A 16,620-nucleotide genomic window follows, 5' to 3' on the forward strand; every position below is an offset into this window, starting at 1 on the left:
CTACCAAAGTTGTTGAATCTTTCTGCTCTATGTCACCCTGTTGATGGATGGAGACAAAATTGTCCTTTCTTGGCAGGGACCCCCCCAGGCTCTGTTTGATCAAAAATGCTTTCCATAAGCTACTCAGGTTCCATTCTTGGGAACCTGTAACTTCTGATTATCTATGTCCAAGGAATGGGTTTATCTTTAGTGCTGGGAAAACATCCTCCATCTGAGATCTCAGCTGTCACCTGCCTCCAAGTTCAAAGAATCAACTAGCAATAAGCAATATGAATTTCTACTGTCTATGAGCACCATGCTGGCAGAGGGTCTCAGAGACATCCTCTGGCAAGGATGGTCCTGGGAGTTCTGCATTGGCTCTTTTAGCTTATGTCTCTCCCCGGCCCACAGCCCACTTGCCATCTGGGCTCAGCCCATTCTTAGCCTCTCCCAGGAGATCTGTAGAAGGGAGAGATCTCAACTCTTGGACTCTTTGTTACTTCAGCCCCCAAACAGTTAAAAGTGCCTCCTGTGGCCACATAGACTTGTTCCATGATTCTGGTAGAATGATTCCGTGAAGGGCAGGGCCTGGCACCTATTGTTCATTGTTTGTGGACTTGGAATCACCTTCCAGGCACATGGGCTGAGACAGATGAGAGCACAGGGCGCTGGCACGCCCACACCTGCACAGCACTTCCTGGCTAAGGTCCCAGCCAGAGGACCAGAGGTCACCTCTATGGACCCTCTATTTTACTGCCAGCTAGGTGAGAAGGCACCCAGGCAGAAACCTGGCACCCAGCGGGAGGTCCAGGGAGGCAGGGATGGTGCTGACTGGGCTGCTGCCCCAACATGGCTGGTGGAAATGCCTCAACTCGCCCACCGTGTCCCCAGGTCAAAGGCATCACAATTGGGTCTTTGTTCCAGAGTTCAAAAGCCTCACTCACCACTCCTTCCAAAGCCAGCTCCCAGGACGTACAACAGGCTTCCCCCCACCCCCACCCCAGGCCTCCAGCTTCCCTACCAGAGGAACCACCTCCCAGGATCTGCAGTTTGGCCTTCTTCCTTTCTCCCTTCCACCCACTTAGTTCCTCTGGTTGTAAACTCCAGGCCTCCTGGCTTCTGATGGTGACAGAGAGGGTGGGTTTGTATGGGTGGCCACAGCACTCCAGTTCTCTGTGCAAACATCTGCAGCTGAGCAGCTGTCTCTACCCAGGGGAAAGACACTAAACTTCCAGAGAAGCAGGAAAGCTATGCACAGCAAGGCTTTCTCCACCTGACATCGGGGCCCTACTGAGTCCCCCAGTTCACCCCAGGAGAGAGCTCAAGGAAGTCATCTACTCCAGCCCCTGTTCTCAAGAAGCTGCAAGGCTACCTCCATTTTACAGAAGGGATAACTGAGGCCCAGAGAATCAGAAGGACCTGAAGCCAAGCAGACAGCAGGTGATAGGTAGAATCCTGTTTCTAGGGATAGCGGCTCCCTCCCAGGGAGAGAGCCAGATCAGGCTCTTCCAGCCACTCAGGGTGAGGGGGAGATAGGGAGTCATGGGGAACAGATATCTCTGCACCATTTCCAAGTCTAACACAGACATTCATCTTTCCTCCAGGTAGGATTCCCAAGTGTTCCTAGGCTCCGGGAGGTGGGATAGGAAGGGAGAAGACACAAACACCCCTACGCATCTTAAAGTAGAACAGACTTCCTTTCATACGGAGCTTCCTCTTCCGCTATCCTGGCCAGTGGCTGACCCCAAAGACCCAGGAGCTCCTCAACTCCTGCTGCTGCAGGGTTACATGGCTGTGGGTGAGATGCGCAGGTGAGGAGAGAACCTCTAGGAAGAACTGACCTTGTACAGAGAAATGGGCCCGTCTTTTTGAGGTGTAAACCCCCAAACAAGCAAATACCCCTTCTCCTGGCATCTCCCATTCCAGAGACCCCACGGCAATGCCAACTTCCCTAGGGAGCAGGATGGTGGGGTTGGCGATGGAACAGAGGCTGAGGGCAAAGCTGTTGAGGAAGGGACCACTGTGGTGGTTCCTGGAAGTGAAGGGTCAAACCTTGCATTAGAAACGTGGTTCTGCCAGGTGTGCAGTGTCACTGCCAACCACCCTGGCCATGGCTCCAGGCATGAGGACAGAGCCCGACCTCTCTGAGAGGGGAACAGTCTGTGAAGGGCCCAAGCCTTGGAGGTCTGTTCTCAGGGAGCACATTCTGAGGCAGGAGTTAAAAGTGCCTCCTGCACAGGAGCCTGGGCCTGCCTCCCCCAGGAGGCCTGCTGGATTTCCCCAGCCTCTCTGCAGCTACCTGCCACCCAGAGGCACAAGAATCAGGGGCGCAGGATCATTCTAGTTTTACTTTGGGTCTCAGAAGACTCCCCACCCCCCACCTCTGTACCTCAGTCACTCTGTCTACAGAATGGACTAGTAGTCCTTTGGCTTCCTTGGGTTGGGATGTGGCTCAGTGATAGATGACTTGCCTGGCAGGCATGAGGCCCTGGGTTCAATCCCAGCACCAAAAGGAAGGAAAAAAAAAAAAAGTTGGTTTGTGTTCCTTTTGGGACCCGGAAAGAGACAGGGAAGAGAGAACAGGCCCCTCCCCTCTGGGAGTGTCCATGAAATACAGTCCAGGGAAGCTCCTGCACACAGGGGCCTCCCCCGTGCAAAATGAAACTGAAACAAGATGCCCAGCAAGCAGTCCAATGCCCCCCAGCAGGCTGTGGGGCTCTGCCAGTAGAAGCGTTGGGTCTAAGGCCCATCCCGGTCCCTGCAGGGGCCCACAGGCCCACAACTCGAAATTGACACACTCAGGATCTCCTTTTTCCACCTGCTACCAAAGACACCAAGGGACTTTGGTCTACTCTACAAGAACCTTGGAACCAGCAGTCCCCAGATTGCCACAGATACGGCCCCTACGTCAGCTTCCAAAGACAGAGTGCTGTAGGACCTGGGTGCCTCCCTCAAGGCTCTCTTCCCAGGTCCCCAGCCTCTAGCTCGACAGCGGGCAGTCAGTTCACCAACCAGACTCCAGCCAACTCCCACAGGCCCGGTCCTTCCTTAGGGACTCTGGACCCACAGTGATGTCACGGCCTGCTTTCCCAACCAGCTGGCTGAGTTCTCCGGATCCTTCCAGGACCCCGGCTTAGAATATGGCCCCAACAGGGAAAGCCACGGCTGGACACTGCTGAGCCTGAAGCCACCTTCCCCAGGGGCCTCAGATGGCATGGGGTCCGTGGGCAGGGGCTGAACAGTTATGCCCACGGCTGCCACCCTGGCCTTGCATTCACACAAGCCGGTTAATTACCCCCGAGCCAGGGAGACATTCTTCCACCACCAGGCAAGTTGCTGGCCTGCAGCCCAAACCAACAGGGGGAACTTCAGACTCCTTGGCCTCTCCCTGCCAGATGGAAATAACGTATAGCTGCAGAGGTGGGGGAGGAGGAGGGGAACAAAACCCAGCCAGGCCCGGGAGCCAGGCTGGGGCCCTGAGCGGACGGCCGGATGGCCGGGCACTCACCGCTCTCGTTCTTCTCGATGACATCCACCACCTCCCCGGCCTGGAGGCTCAGCTCTGAGTTCTCTTGCTTCTTATAGTTGGACACCACCACGTACTGTTCCAGGATCATGGGCTCGGCGTTGGTGTCGGCACCTGGCGAGGGCAGAAAGCACGCGGTGAGCCAGCGGCCGGCCATGGCCCCGCGGCCGGGGCGCCCCCTGTCCATCAGCCTCGGGGGAGGCTGCTCGGTCGCCAGTGCTGCTCCGAGGGGCTGCCTGCAGCCAGGGCTCGCAGCTCTCCGGGCCCCAAGGACAGGCCATATAGCAAGGCTCCACACCGGCCCGCTACACTGCGGGGACCGGGGGACATGGGGAGCCAGGGGACAGGGGGAGGAAGAGGGGGAGGACAGAGACAGAGGCGGACAGAGACGGAGGCCAAGGATATTGAGGAAAAGGGCTTCTGCTGAGAAGAGTTAAGTCACAGCCCAGCATTGGGGAGCTGAGGGAGCGGCCTGGGGCCCAAGTGGTCTGTCCAGACGCTGGGGCCAGCAGGAGTGTGTGGAGGGCCCCAGGGGGCGGGTGGGCGGCCCATGAGGGCTGAGGCCAGAGCGCAGGAGGGAGAAAGAGGAGAGGGAGGAGGAGGAGGAGGAGGCCCTGCCTCTGCCCCAAGCCCTGTAAACCCAGAGAGAAAAGGCAGCCCTGCTCCCCTCGGGCGGGAGAGGGAGAGAGCGGGAGAGACTTCTCCACAGCCCAGGCCCAGCGAGGAGTCCAGAGGGTTTGAGGCCGCCAATCAGTGGGGTTTACTTGCAACCCTTAAATAGAAACACATGAGACCCATCGAATGAGGAGCTGGGGGTGGAGGCAGGGGAGGAGGAGGGCTCAGACTGTTTACTTGAAACCCAAGAAGAAAGTCCCAGCGCCAGCGCTGGAGAGCCCAGCGCTGGAGAGCCCAGCCCACCCCCCGCCAACTTTTCCTCAAGTTCGGCTCCATTCCTGCCCCTCTGGCTCGCCAAGGGACGGGCACAGACGACCAGCCCCAGGCAGCTTGCCCTGCCCGCGTCCAGAAGGACCTCAGTGGACCTGGCTGCCGTCCTCTCCCCACACAGGGGTGGACTCAGTCTCCCTGTGCCCTGAAGTGCGGGGCTTGAGGGTGCTCATCCTCTACCACCCTCCTGCCACCCTCACCAGCAGTTTCAGGAGCCTGAGGGGACATAGCACAGGGAGGGCAGGTGAGGCCCAGGCTCCCAAGAGCAAATTCTCTGTCCTCCTTGGCCACTACACCAGTGGGACATTCATCAAGCACCCCACTGGAAGGTGGACAGCCTGGGTACCCATCTCAGCTCCCTGGCTGTGCAGATGTGACATCCTGTGCAAACCTCTTTGCACTTCAACTATTATACTCTCCAACATCCAGGATGTCACGTGCCCTGATAGGAGTGAAAAAAACCCACAAGCCAAAGATTGGCTAGAGCCCTCCTTCGGGAAAACCTTCCCAGCCCACTCCCAGGCCAAATAAAATTCCTAAGTACACTTCTTAAACTGTCCGCCTGCCAGTCAGTTGGGGTAGTGCCCTGTAACCCCAGAACCTGGGAGGCTGAGGCAGGGGGATCACTAGAGCCCAGGGGTTTGAGGCCAGCCTGGGAAACGTAGTGAGACCCTGTCTCAAAAACAAAACAGCATGCCTGCCAATCTCCCTGGAGGCCGGGGTTCCATTGGCCTGGCTGCAGAAATAGCTGAGGATCTCCTCTCAGCTCCTTGGTGCCTCAACCCACGGCCACAGGCCCTACACTCCTGAGCCTGACTTATGTGCCAGCACCTCACAACAGCCCTCTTTCCCCATTTTACAAACTAATCAGAGGCTCAGAGAGAGCAAGAGACTCACCCCAGTTCCCACCGCTGGTATGGAGAGAACCAAATTCCCCAGTGTTTTTAGGTTCAAGTCCATCTCTCTTTCCATTACAGAACCACCTGATGTCTGTTTCCATACATGTCATTCTTTGACTACAGTGATCCTCAACTTGGTGGCACTGAATCACCTGAGGAGCTGTTTAAAAACACCAGCTTCAAAGGTCCAGGTTCAGGTGGTCAGAACCCAGGAACAAGTATTTTGTAGACACCCCATAATGCCCCATGTTCTGGGGTGCAGCCAGGAATGAAAAGCACTGCTTAGATTTTTGTTGGGCAGCCTAGGCAGGGGGCACCGGCCACAGAACTCTGGGAAATCCCAAGGCTGGCCCTCCTGGTGGGGGATAGAAACCCACTGCCCTGGCGGCTTTCTAACATATAGTGTGGGCCCTGCGGCCCCAGCAGGACTCTTTGGAGACCCAGAAGGGACCCCGCCCCTGCTGAGGTGTGCCACATGAGTGTGTACATGCAGCCCCAGGCAGCCCCTCCACAGGCGGATTGTATTTCAGGCAGAAATGCAACCAACAGCTGGGCAGCAGGCCGGCTCCGCCCCTGCACTCAGATGCTGCCAGCTTCTGTGCCTACCCTGCCAGCAGGACAGCAGCAGCACTAGGCGAACAGATGTCCCCCACTGTGTCCCCAAGGGACATCAGCTTCCAAGTCCTGGGAGCGCCCCAATTCTACCAGTAACAGCAGACCTCAGTTGAGGCTTCCTCAGGGTCAGTCCTCCATAAAGTGCCCCACTGCAGTCCTGTGCTGTCTCATTTAATCCCCGTGACAGCCTTATGCAGTAGGCATTGCTGTAGCCCCATTTTACATATGGGCAAACTGAGTCTCAGGAAGGGAAGTGATTTTCCTAAAGTCCCACAGCTGCACCCAAGTCCAGCTGACCTTCACATTTCGGCACCTTACATGGCCAATGGGGTGCCAGGTACCTGGTCTCCAGGGAAGAGTCCCGTCTCACTCTATCCCCAGACACCCTGGCATACAGGTGGTGTCTAAGAAAGACTGTAGTGTGGGATTCTTGCTGCCTCTGTTGGGCAGACCCAAGGACCCATTAGGTGGTGGACACTCTGTGTGAAGTGAATGATCTGGCAAGACACAGGACAGAGGGATCTGGTGTTGTTGAGCCGATCCCGGCCTTACATGCTGAACAGGGGAAAACTAGACAATGGAACTGGAAGAGAGAAGGGGGAGCTGGGGAAACTGAGGCAAAGAGGAGCTCCCGATTTGTGGCCAGAGAATGCTGGAGCAAAGAGGAGGTGCTGGCAAGTGGATCCCATCAGCTCATTTTGATCCACGCCAAGAAAAATTTGAGGCAAGATTTCCAAGGTGGAGGAAAATCTACTCCCTGGCCCCTCCCCCCAGCCTCTGGAAAATTGGTCTGGAGTCTTCTGAAGGCCCACACTCTGGGACACAGGTAGGGAGGTGAAGAGAATGCCGGCCAGCGCTACAGAACTCAGACGGGCTGTAGCTTTTCCTGGAGGCCACTCCTTAGGTTGTGGGACAGACACACAGAAAGACAACTTATCCTTCCTGCTGCCCACCCCTCCCCCAACACAGGCACCCAGTTTACCCTCTCTGGCATCTGCCTCTTAGGGCGTCACTATGCAGCACTGCCCTGGGGCCAGGGTGGCGGGTGTGCTGGGAGGAGCCAGGACCAGGTATCCAGATGAGAAACTGCTGCTCGGTGGGCCAGGCAGCTGGTGGGCAGTGATGTCATCCCAGAGGCGGCTCTGGATCCCCTCCCAGCCAAAGCTTGGAAAATTGGGGGCTGGAGGAGTCTGCCCAAGAGAAGGGAAGGGAGGGGCAGAGGAGGGAGCCTCTGGTGTTCAGATGAAAAGGGTTTGGCAGAAGCAAGGAGGAGGGCTGGACCCCTTGTAGAGAGCAGAGCCTTCCCCAGGTTGGAAGGGGACTTCGCAGAGCCTCATTCAGAGGCAGACCTTGTGCTGGATCTGCTGGGGCTCCGGGGGTCCCTGGATCCCTGTCCTTCCCTTGCCTCACACCTGTGTTTCTCCAACACCCACCTGGATGGAACCCTGGCTCCTGGTCAATCCTGACTGCCAACTTAAAACTTCTAAACTAGGCCTCTGCCAAGTCAGTCCCGTGCTCCGGCATCTTCAGTGGCTCCCTGTTACCTACAGAATAAAGGCTGGATTCAAGCCCGATCTTTCTTGCAATCTAAGCTCAAGTTCCTTGACGCCCTGCACGCTTTCATGAAATATTCATGATTCAAAACACATGCATTGAGCACCTACTGCGTTCCAATGACAAAGTTTTATGCAAGATCTGACTTTCTTAGCCTTTGCTGCAGCCCCTGCCCTTGCCTGGAATGCCTTCCCTTCTCTTTGCCAAACCCAATTCTCCCCTAACATTTCTGCCCCTGCAGAAGGTTCCCCCATCACCCTAGCCATGGTGCCCCCTCCTGTTCTCTCCTGGATTTTTGTGTTGGGCATGGATGCCCAACCAGACTGTGTGCTTCATTCCACAGTCTCCATGATGAGTGGTGACACCCCAGGACAGGTGCCATAGGATGGGACAAAATCATTATGAGATTCATCCATGCAAAAGCTTAGGAGCTGAGGGTCAGGTCCAGTCCTGCTTTACCTTTACTTGCTCTATCCTGGGGAGGACACTTAACCTCTCTGAGATGTAGCTTCCTCATCTGCACACAGGGAAAAAAAAGCAGAACCTCGTGGCTGCTCTGAGCATGGAGTGAAGTTACAGGGGTTAAAGTCCGATGTAAACTGTAGGGCTGTGTCTCTGCAACATGCCTCTCCCATACCCACCTCCAGGCAGGCAGCCAGCACTTGCCAGCGGGAAAGAGCCAGACCAGAGCTCCCTGGGCCCACTCCGGGGTGGATGCCAGACTAAGCAGCCCCCAGACCCTTATCTATTAGCATCTTTAGCACCAACCAGTCACCTCTGAGTTTCCTGTCTCAAGACTTCTCCAACAACTTCTCAAGACTTTTGAGACACCAAAGCCCAGAGAAACCTGGTGACTTGCCTGAGACCCCAACACTGGACTCCCCTCAGCCAAACTGCCTCTCCTGGGTCTCTGGCTCCAAGCAGCGGGGCTCCTCCTGAGAAGACAGGTCATGTGGTGGCCTCTGCCCCAGGATCCCTATCACTCTCCCAATCCTGGGCATGCCACCAAGGCCCCTCCAGCCCCTCACAAGCCTCTCCCAGGCTGCATTGGGGCTGCTGGTCTCTCAGCTATACGTTTGGTGAATAAAATGTATCGCTGTGGGCCAAGTGGCTCACTGGCTCATGCAGAGGGGAAAAAGGGACAGGCGCCCAGTGATTAGCTCAGGCCCCAGCCCCTCGTCACAGGGAACACCAGAAGGATGATTGCAAGGGAAGCAGCGCCCCCCCCCACACACACACCACCACTGCCTCCTCTTCTCCTGGCCCCTCTCCCAGGACTTCGGCCTCCCATTCCCTGCCAACAGCTGTGGTAGGGAGGGCTGGGGCCTGGGCTTTAAGCCCTGGAGCCAGCCCCGCCCCCTCTGACCCTCGACCCTTCTGCTTTCCCTCCAAGCCCCCAGCCTGCATCTCTGCTCTTAGAAATGAAGGGGCCCCATGGAAGACCATTCTGGAAATCCCATCCTTCCCTTGATCATCTCTGTCCAGGCACTGAAAATCCTGATGTTCGGGTGTTTTTTTTGTTTGTTTGTTTTTTTCTTTTTTTTTCTTGACATTGTCTAGCAAGACCAAAGGCTAAAGTCAAGTCCCTGACCCATGGCCCAGTTCTACCCAGACACAGGCCAAGGCCCCTGTCCCTGAGGGCCATGTGGGCCAGCGGGCCAAAGCCTTGAAAACCCCCAGGCTAGCGGCAGCTTCAATATCTGTATTGCTGGGTCCTGGGAGCTGTGACCCACCCTCGGTCACAGTCACAAGACAGCCCCACCCCCTACCCCAAATCACCAGTTCCCCACTGAGATCTCTGGAAACCGGCTTGGCACAAGGACCTCAGCTCCCTGCCTTGGTTTAATCACCTGAAGTGAGACCAGTCACCTTTGCCTGGCCTGCCCCACGTTCACAGGGTCAGCCAATGAGATAATGCCAAAGAGAACGGTAGCCCACCACCGCCCGAGCGCTTTCTGTGTGTCAGGATCCCCAAGGTAGCATTACACCCCCCCAGAGGGGTTGCGCAAGCCGCTCCAGGCGGCTCAGCCAGGACGTGGCAGAGCCGGGCTTCAAACCCACACACCCTGTGGCCAGAGCACATCTGCTCATAGCTGTGCTGCTTGGTCAGCTCCCCACAAAGGGCTTCAAGGCTGGATCTGAGAATGAAAAAGGGGTAGCCTGGCAGGCAGAGGGCACGGTGAGTGCCAGATGCCCTGCATGCCGACAAAGGGCTGCCGCAAGTCACAGGCAAGTCACAGGGAAACAAGCCGAAAGGAGCCCGCGGGCACCGGCTCCGGAGCATGCGCGCTGGGACCCACATGTTCACATGCACGCAGGCACATGCACACCGGGCAGTACCTGTCACGTCCTTCTTGGGAGACTCAGCCCAGCTGGACAGCCACACTTCAGAGTCCCCCGAGAGAGCAAGCAGCAGGAGAGGAGAACCAGAGGAGAGAGAACCGTTAGGCAGGCAGGAGGTCCACCCGAGTGCTGCAGGCGCCGCTGGATCAGCAGCCGTGGGCGGAAGGCGGGGGAGGGGAGGGGAGTGATTTCCTGGCCCTGGGATGGCTGCTGGGCGTGGGCCTGTGTGATTACAGAGGCTGGGACCGGGATAATGAGGTGTCTGTCGAAACGCAGGAATCCTCTGGAGCGCAGAGAATCCTACGCAAAGCCTCCCTGCAGTGGGACCCTCTGGTTCCAGGGTCCTGCAGCAGGCAGCCCTCTCTTCTCTGTGGCCATGTGGGTGGCTGGCCCCACAGAGCTCCGGAGATTCTGGTGAGCTAACAGGCTGAGCAGCCTGGACCCAGAAGCTCAAATGCAAGGGCTGGGGCACTCAAGGCCAGGCTCCAGGTTTTGGGGTGCCAATCTACTAAGTACCCTTGCTCAGCTCTTGCCACAGTCCCACCCAGTGAGAGTGGAAGGGAGTCTCCCTGACAGAGCCTCACTCCTGGCTCTAGGCAAGAGGGACCTCTAGTGACCAGGACATGACCGCTGTGCTCCATGCTCAGACAATGGTGTTCCATCTGGGCCTCAGTTTCTCACCTGTAAAATGGGGTTAAGTTATCCTGTGGAGGAGGAGCAAAAAAATCAAAGCACCATAGAAGAACATCTGATTATGAGATGTGGTGCCACTAACATCCTGAGGCAGAAAGCTCTTGGCCTAATCACAGGTGTGAACATTTTTAGAACATCAGAGGCTACCACATGCAGAGCACTGGTGCTGGCTGCCAGTACAGACTCATTTACTTCCCACACAACCCCATGAGGTGGGCACGCATCTGTGGACCCATCTTGCAGACAGGAGCCATTCAGACAGGGGGAGTAACTGGCCCAAGTTCCCAGGAGCCAGAAATGGAACCAGGCCTCGCGGCACCCCAAGACGAATACTTTCTCTGCTGGGCTGTTCATCACCTCCAAGGAGCAGAGAGCTGGCTGCTGTGGGGATAATTATAGGAAAACATGGAGATGTAAGTCTGAGAGCAAACCCTTACACTGTCCACCAAGCTGTCCAGGAAAGCTGCCTGATCCCTTCACAGATAGTAACAATAAACAGCAGCATACATTTATATAGCACTGTCTGCCAAGCTTTGTACCAATACTTTCCATAGAGTAACATATTTATTTTTCACAATGGTTTACAGTGGTAGATACATTATTCCCTCCCTTTTGCAGATGAAGAAACCAAACCAGAGAGGTTAAGTTACTTGCCCAAAGCTGCAAGCTAGTAGTGTCTGTCTCTTTAGGGACACAGACCTCAGGTGATCAGAGCTTGATGCCACTTATCATTTAAAGCACCTCACCCTCTCCCTTGCTGAGCAAGCCACCTTCCAATTACAGGCTGACTTTCCACAGAGAAAGGGGAAGATGGCCCTTCCAGATTGCATTGGAAGCCCACAGACTTCCAATGGGGGCTCTGTGGAGAGGTTCAGGGAGGCCTCTGGAGTCTGACTGCCTGGGCTCAAATCCAGGCTCTGTCCCTTTGAGGAAGTTATTTAACCTCTCTGATCCTGTTCCTGATCTTGTTAAACTCAGGATGAAGTGACGTACTTACCTCTGGTTGCTGTGAGGATTAATTAAATGGGGTAATACATTACAGTGCCCTGCATGGTGCGGCTCAGTAGGGTGAGCTGCCATTGGCCATATCTACCTTGAGTGTGTTTGCACACACCGGATTCCCTGGGTTCAGTTCCCTCTGAGTGCCGCAGGAAAATCATGCTCCCAGGGTTGCAAGGATGGAAACTTGATGGCATTCGCTACTGTACGTACCAAGAACACACTGGCACCTGCGCTGAAATATTTCCCCGCAGTCACTCTCAGACACCAGGTCAGCCGAATTGGGGTCAAGGGATGAATAGGGTTCGATCTGCAGCCAGAGCCTGTTCCTAGGCCTAGTAGTCAGCAGGCACCTTGGCAGCAGGACTTCCAGCCCTGGCGTGGCCTGGACATGGACAATGCGCCGAAACCCTCCAGGGCTACGCTATGTGGCCGAGCCGGCCTGAGCTCCCGTTGGGTGCCCACATCTTGCTAAGCCTCCAACTTCCGACTGCCCAACCCAGAGATGTGGCTATGTGGGCTGCCCAACCAGCAGTGCCAAGCCACGCCCCCGGTAGGCTAGTGCCAGGCCCAGCCCAGCCCTATCTGTCCCTGCTAAGAGGTCACCCACAACTCCCTCCACCTCTGATGGCGTTTGTGCTCCATTCCTCCCTTTTGGGGTTCCTCATGAGGAAATGCTTTGGGAAAGGGAAAGGCTGACCTCTTTCAGTGGACCAAGGCATCTTCCCCAGCCTGGAGAACCCAGGAGGACCTGTTCCGCTAGAACTGGGGTCTACAAGGGCCTCCGTGGAGACCCTACTGTGGCAGTGCACATGCAGCCGTGGACAGAATGGGAAACCATGAGCAGGCTGCTCCCAGGTGTCATTTATGGAACCACTGGGGGGCTGGGCCTGGTTGATGGGCAGAACCTGAGCTCAAGCCTGTCCCCTTGGCCTTCCTTCCCCTGCCCCCAATAGAAAATGGGAAGCAGACCAGAAACGAGCCTGTCTTTCTAAAAGAAAAGTCTCTCTGAAAGATGACCTCTTCCCCAGTCCCAATGCCACTGCTCCCACCCAACGCCCCTGCAGCAGAGTCCCTTCACCCCAGGCCACCTGAGCAAGCCCTCTCCCCGAGTGGGAAGGAGCCCTTCCGCTCCTTACAATGAACAGAGGACAGCCCCTGGCTCAGGAACGCTGGCTGTCTGGCCAGGAGGCAGAGGAGGCTGCTGGCGCAGGGCTGGGAAAATGGAGATGGAGAGACAGCGAGGTGGGGTGAGGGGGGCCAGAGGGTGCAGCCGAAGGAGCAGCTGTGACCGACACAAACCAACTGCTTTCTGTCCTCCCCACTGTCTCCACCTCCCTCTCCTGGTGACACAGAACCAAAGGCCCTACGGAACAGGGTCACGGGCCTGCTGGGAAGCAAGGGGCACTGGACTGGGAATCTGCATGAGGGGGTCTTGCCCATAACCAGCTGTGTTACTTTGGGCAAGTGGCTTGACTCCTCTGAGCCTCAATGCTCATACTGTAAAATTAAGCATGTGGGCGTACTGATCTCTAAGGCAGTTGTCTGATGTTCTAGACTTTCCGGCAGAAACCTGGTAGTTTCCACAACACGAGTGTACCATAGCTGAAAATAATCTTTTCAAAGAAAAAGATCACCTTTCCAGAGAAAAACGCTCGAACGTGGTCTCAGGGTAAGGAAACTCAAGTTCGAAAGGGATCTCTCCAGCACTGAGCAGAAATTGGGAACAAGACTCAGAGAAGCCTAGTTCTTGTGCTCAGCTCACCCTGCTGCTGTTGCTCACTAACTTGGGGGGCATTTAGCAAGTCTCTGAGCTTCTTTTCCTTCCATAACGTGGGCTTGAAATGACCTACTCTGCTTCCTTCACATGGATACTTTAAGACTGAAATGAAGCCAGGTGTGGTGGTGCATGCCTGTAGTCCCAGTTACTCAGGAGGCTGAGGCAGGAGGATCCTGAGTTAGAGGCCAGCCTGGGCAATTTAGCAAGACCCTGTCTCAAAGTAAAAAATAAAAAGGGCCGGGCATGTGGCTCAGTGGTAGAGCATCCCTGGGCTCAGTGCCCAGTACTGGGGGAAAAGAAGACTGAAGTGACCCACTGCCTGTAAGAAGCAGAGTGGAAGGAATGAGCTTTCTGGGACATGAAGGGGAGTGGGGACAGGGACAAAACTGGGGGCAAAAGCTGTGGGCTCCTGGCAGTAGAGGCATGTGGATGTGCCGCTCCCCCCCAGCTAACCATGGTAATTAGGCTCCGGCCACAGTGTTCCTCCTGGCTGGGGAGGCCAGCCACACTCCAGGCCCAGGGAAGCCCAGGTGTGTGCAGGTCACAGCCAAATTCAGGGACCTGAGGGTGCTTTGATGCTGACCCTGGTTCTTGCCGGGTCCAGGTGATGCCGAAGCACAGGACTGCACTACAGAGGCCAGACTTTATGGGGGCTCCCAGGACGACCCTGCCTGGCCAGATCCAGTCTGGGGGAACCCTCCAGATGCCTATCAAGTCTTCCTTTAACCTCGTGCAACTCCAGAGCACTGGGAACTGCGCTCAATCTACCCAAATCTAGTCCTCAGCCACGTTTCTGGGAATGCTTCCCTGGTGTAAGGCAAGTTCCACCACCAAACTAATAAATCCAGAGTGGGCCGAGAGCCCAGGTGGGAGAGACAGGGCCGAGCACCACCAAGGCCCAAACCCTGTGGAGAAAGAAAGCCAATTGAAGGCTCAGGGGACCAGGCAGGGCCACCCCTTATCAGCTTCCACAGCCCCTGCCCTGGGGTCCTGAAGGGGAGGGACGGCAGAGACCCTGCAGGGCCCAGTGGAAGCAGACACCCCCCCTGTCCTGCAGGACCGCCCCATTCCTGGGAATTCTGTTATTCTTACCCACAACCTTGAACTGGTCTCCCAGTAACTGCTGGACCCTGGTCCTTTCCTCGCTGTGCTACCTGACCCTGCACAGGGCTGGAATTCTTGTTTCCTGCAGACCACACCTGCTTCTTTTTCTTTGTAACTAGGCCACCCGGAATTCGGCCACTGCTTTCAGGCCATCCACTACGGAGGGCCTAGCGGCAGCTGGCCTTACTACCTGATAGTAGTTGCCAAGCCAGAAAACAAACCACCGTGCAAACATGTCTTCCCATCCAAACTCACCTGACTGTAAGCTTGGAGTGAGTGGTTCACTTGTTTGGTGTGCGCTATGGTTTGTGGGGTCTGAAACACGTTTACACGTCATCACCATTGTAACGGTGTTGGGAGGTGGGGTCTAGGGAAGGGGTCTGGGTTGTGGGGCTGGAGTCCCCGGATGAGACAATGCCTTTCCCCTAGGAATGGGTTAGCTACTGTCAGAGTTCTGTCCTTTTTCTCTCTGGCACATGCCCTCTTGCCCTTCTGCTTTCCACCCTAAGTTGAAGCCCCAGATGTGGCTGCCTGATATGAGACTTCCCAGCCTCCAGAACCCAATAAACCTCTTTTCTTTATAAATTATCCAGTCTTGGGTATCCTGATATAGCAACAGAAATGGACTAAGATGGCATGTGTGTGAGCTGCTTCTCACAGGGGAATCTCTGTGAAGGTTATTTCAGCATGAGTGGCAGCTGCCATCTGGCCATAAGTACTTATAGCAGGAAGACATAATGCCCTTGTACCAGAGGGAGGGGTTCATGCTGCCAGAGCAGCAGCTTTGCCCAGGCCCTGCCTCCTACTCCAACCCTTGCAGGTGGCTGGTTTCATGGAGGTGTGCTCTGCGCAGTCACCTATGGCCTCATGCTGAAGGGCCTTGGGCTGTTTAATGCTGCTCTGTCACGGGGCTGAAATCATTCATAATTTATGAACAAGAGGCCCTGTGTTTTCATTTTGCATTGAGCTCCAATTATGTAGCTGGTTATGCCCAAGGCCTGAGGGTCCTGTTCCACAGACTTTTGAGCTAAATAAATAGAGTACTTAAGCGGAGTGTTAGTAGGCTAGATTTCTGCTAGGTTATCTTCTTCTTTTCTTTCTTCTTTAAAATTTTTTTTTTTTAATTGTAGATGCACACAATACCTTTGTTTTATTTATTTTGTTTTAATGGGGTGCTGAGAATCGAACCCAGTGCCTCACGCACACGAAGCCAAGTGCTCCACCACTGAGCTACAGCCCCAGCCCATCTGCTGAGTATCTTCTGCAAGACAAAAAGCAAATCCTCAATGCAGACCCCCCTCTCGCTGCCATATCTCTGGCTGGCCAGACCCAGTCTGGGGGAACCTTAAGGCTAGGAAGACCACGTAAGGATTTAGGACCAGAAACAGGAAGACACTGTCCTAAGTCACGCAGCAAGTAAGTAGTAAGGCTGGGGATAGACTATACCCCACTCACTTAAAATTCACGCCATGCATGGGGTTCAACATTTTCTGGGCATTACTTTCTTTAATTCTTACAACAATCTGCATTTGGCAGGTGAGGGATGTGAAGCCCAGGGGAAATCAAGGTTCTTTCTCAAGGCTCCACAGCAAGGAAGTGATGGTGTCAGCCTTGGACCAAGGCAGGCTGGCTGGGAACGGGGACCCAGGGGCCCTCATGGAGGATATTGTTTTTTGGATCCTCCGCAGTCACTGGCCAAGGCCCATTCATTTCGGCTGTGCCTCTCTTTGTCAATGCAGCCGTGTTCCCACTCACTGTGCACTTGGCAAGAGAGGGCCTGCCCCTTCCCTAGAGTGCTGCCTCTCCCAGAATCCAGGGTACATGTGGGGCAGCCCAACCCGGGACAGGAATGCGCCCCGACCCCCTGGCCGCTAAACTATGCAGTCAGGGAACAGTCAGTCTCCCTGCTCAGGTGGGGAATGGGGTGCGGAGAGGGGCTGGGCCTGGAGCTACCCACAGCCCCTGAGGACTAAGTTCAAGGGCGCCTGCCTAGGCCAGGGCTGGACCAGAAAGCCTGATCGGCCCGGAACGCTGCAGCTGCCTAGGGGGCCGCCCTGGGGGGGGCAGCAGACAGGTCGGCCAAGGTGCCAAGGAGAGCTGAAGCTTCCCAGTGAAGACAGGTGCTGTGGTTAGCTGGAGGCACCATCATGGGTGGGTGGTGGGATGCTGTGCGGCGGGGGTGG

General features: G+C 55.7%; 1 protein-coding gene across 5 annotated transcripts in view; it reads right to left on the minus strand.

The window, feature by feature from the left end:
• Sh3pxd2a (SH3 and PX domains 2A) overlaps positions 1-16,620 on the minus strand; it is a 215,097-nt gene that overhangs the window by 52,946 nt on the left and 145,531 nt on the right. For 2 of the 5 annotated variants that reach the window (XM_048807272.1, XM_015494748.2), the window contains exons 7-8: positions 9,859-9,903; positions 3,488-3,619 (exon numbers count right to left, since the gene is read on the minus strand). In XM_048807272.1, the coding sequence (XP_048663229.1) occupies positions 3,488-3,619; positions 9,859-9,903 (177 nt within the window). Of the gene's footprint in view, positions 1-3,487; positions 3,620-9,858; positions 9,904-11,766; positions 12,624-16,620 lie in introns of those variants that run through there. The other 3 variants (XM_015494747.2, XM_048807274.1, XM_048807273.1) reach the window with 2 other exon arrangements.

The sequence above is a fragment of the Marmota marmota genome, unplaced genomic scaffold, assembly GCF_001458135.2.
Source record: "Marmota marmota marmota unplaced genomic scaffold, marMar, whole genome shotgun sequence".
Taxonomy (NCBI): Eukaryota; Metazoa; Chordata; class Mammalia; order Rodentia; family Sciuridae; genus Marmota; species Marmota marmota.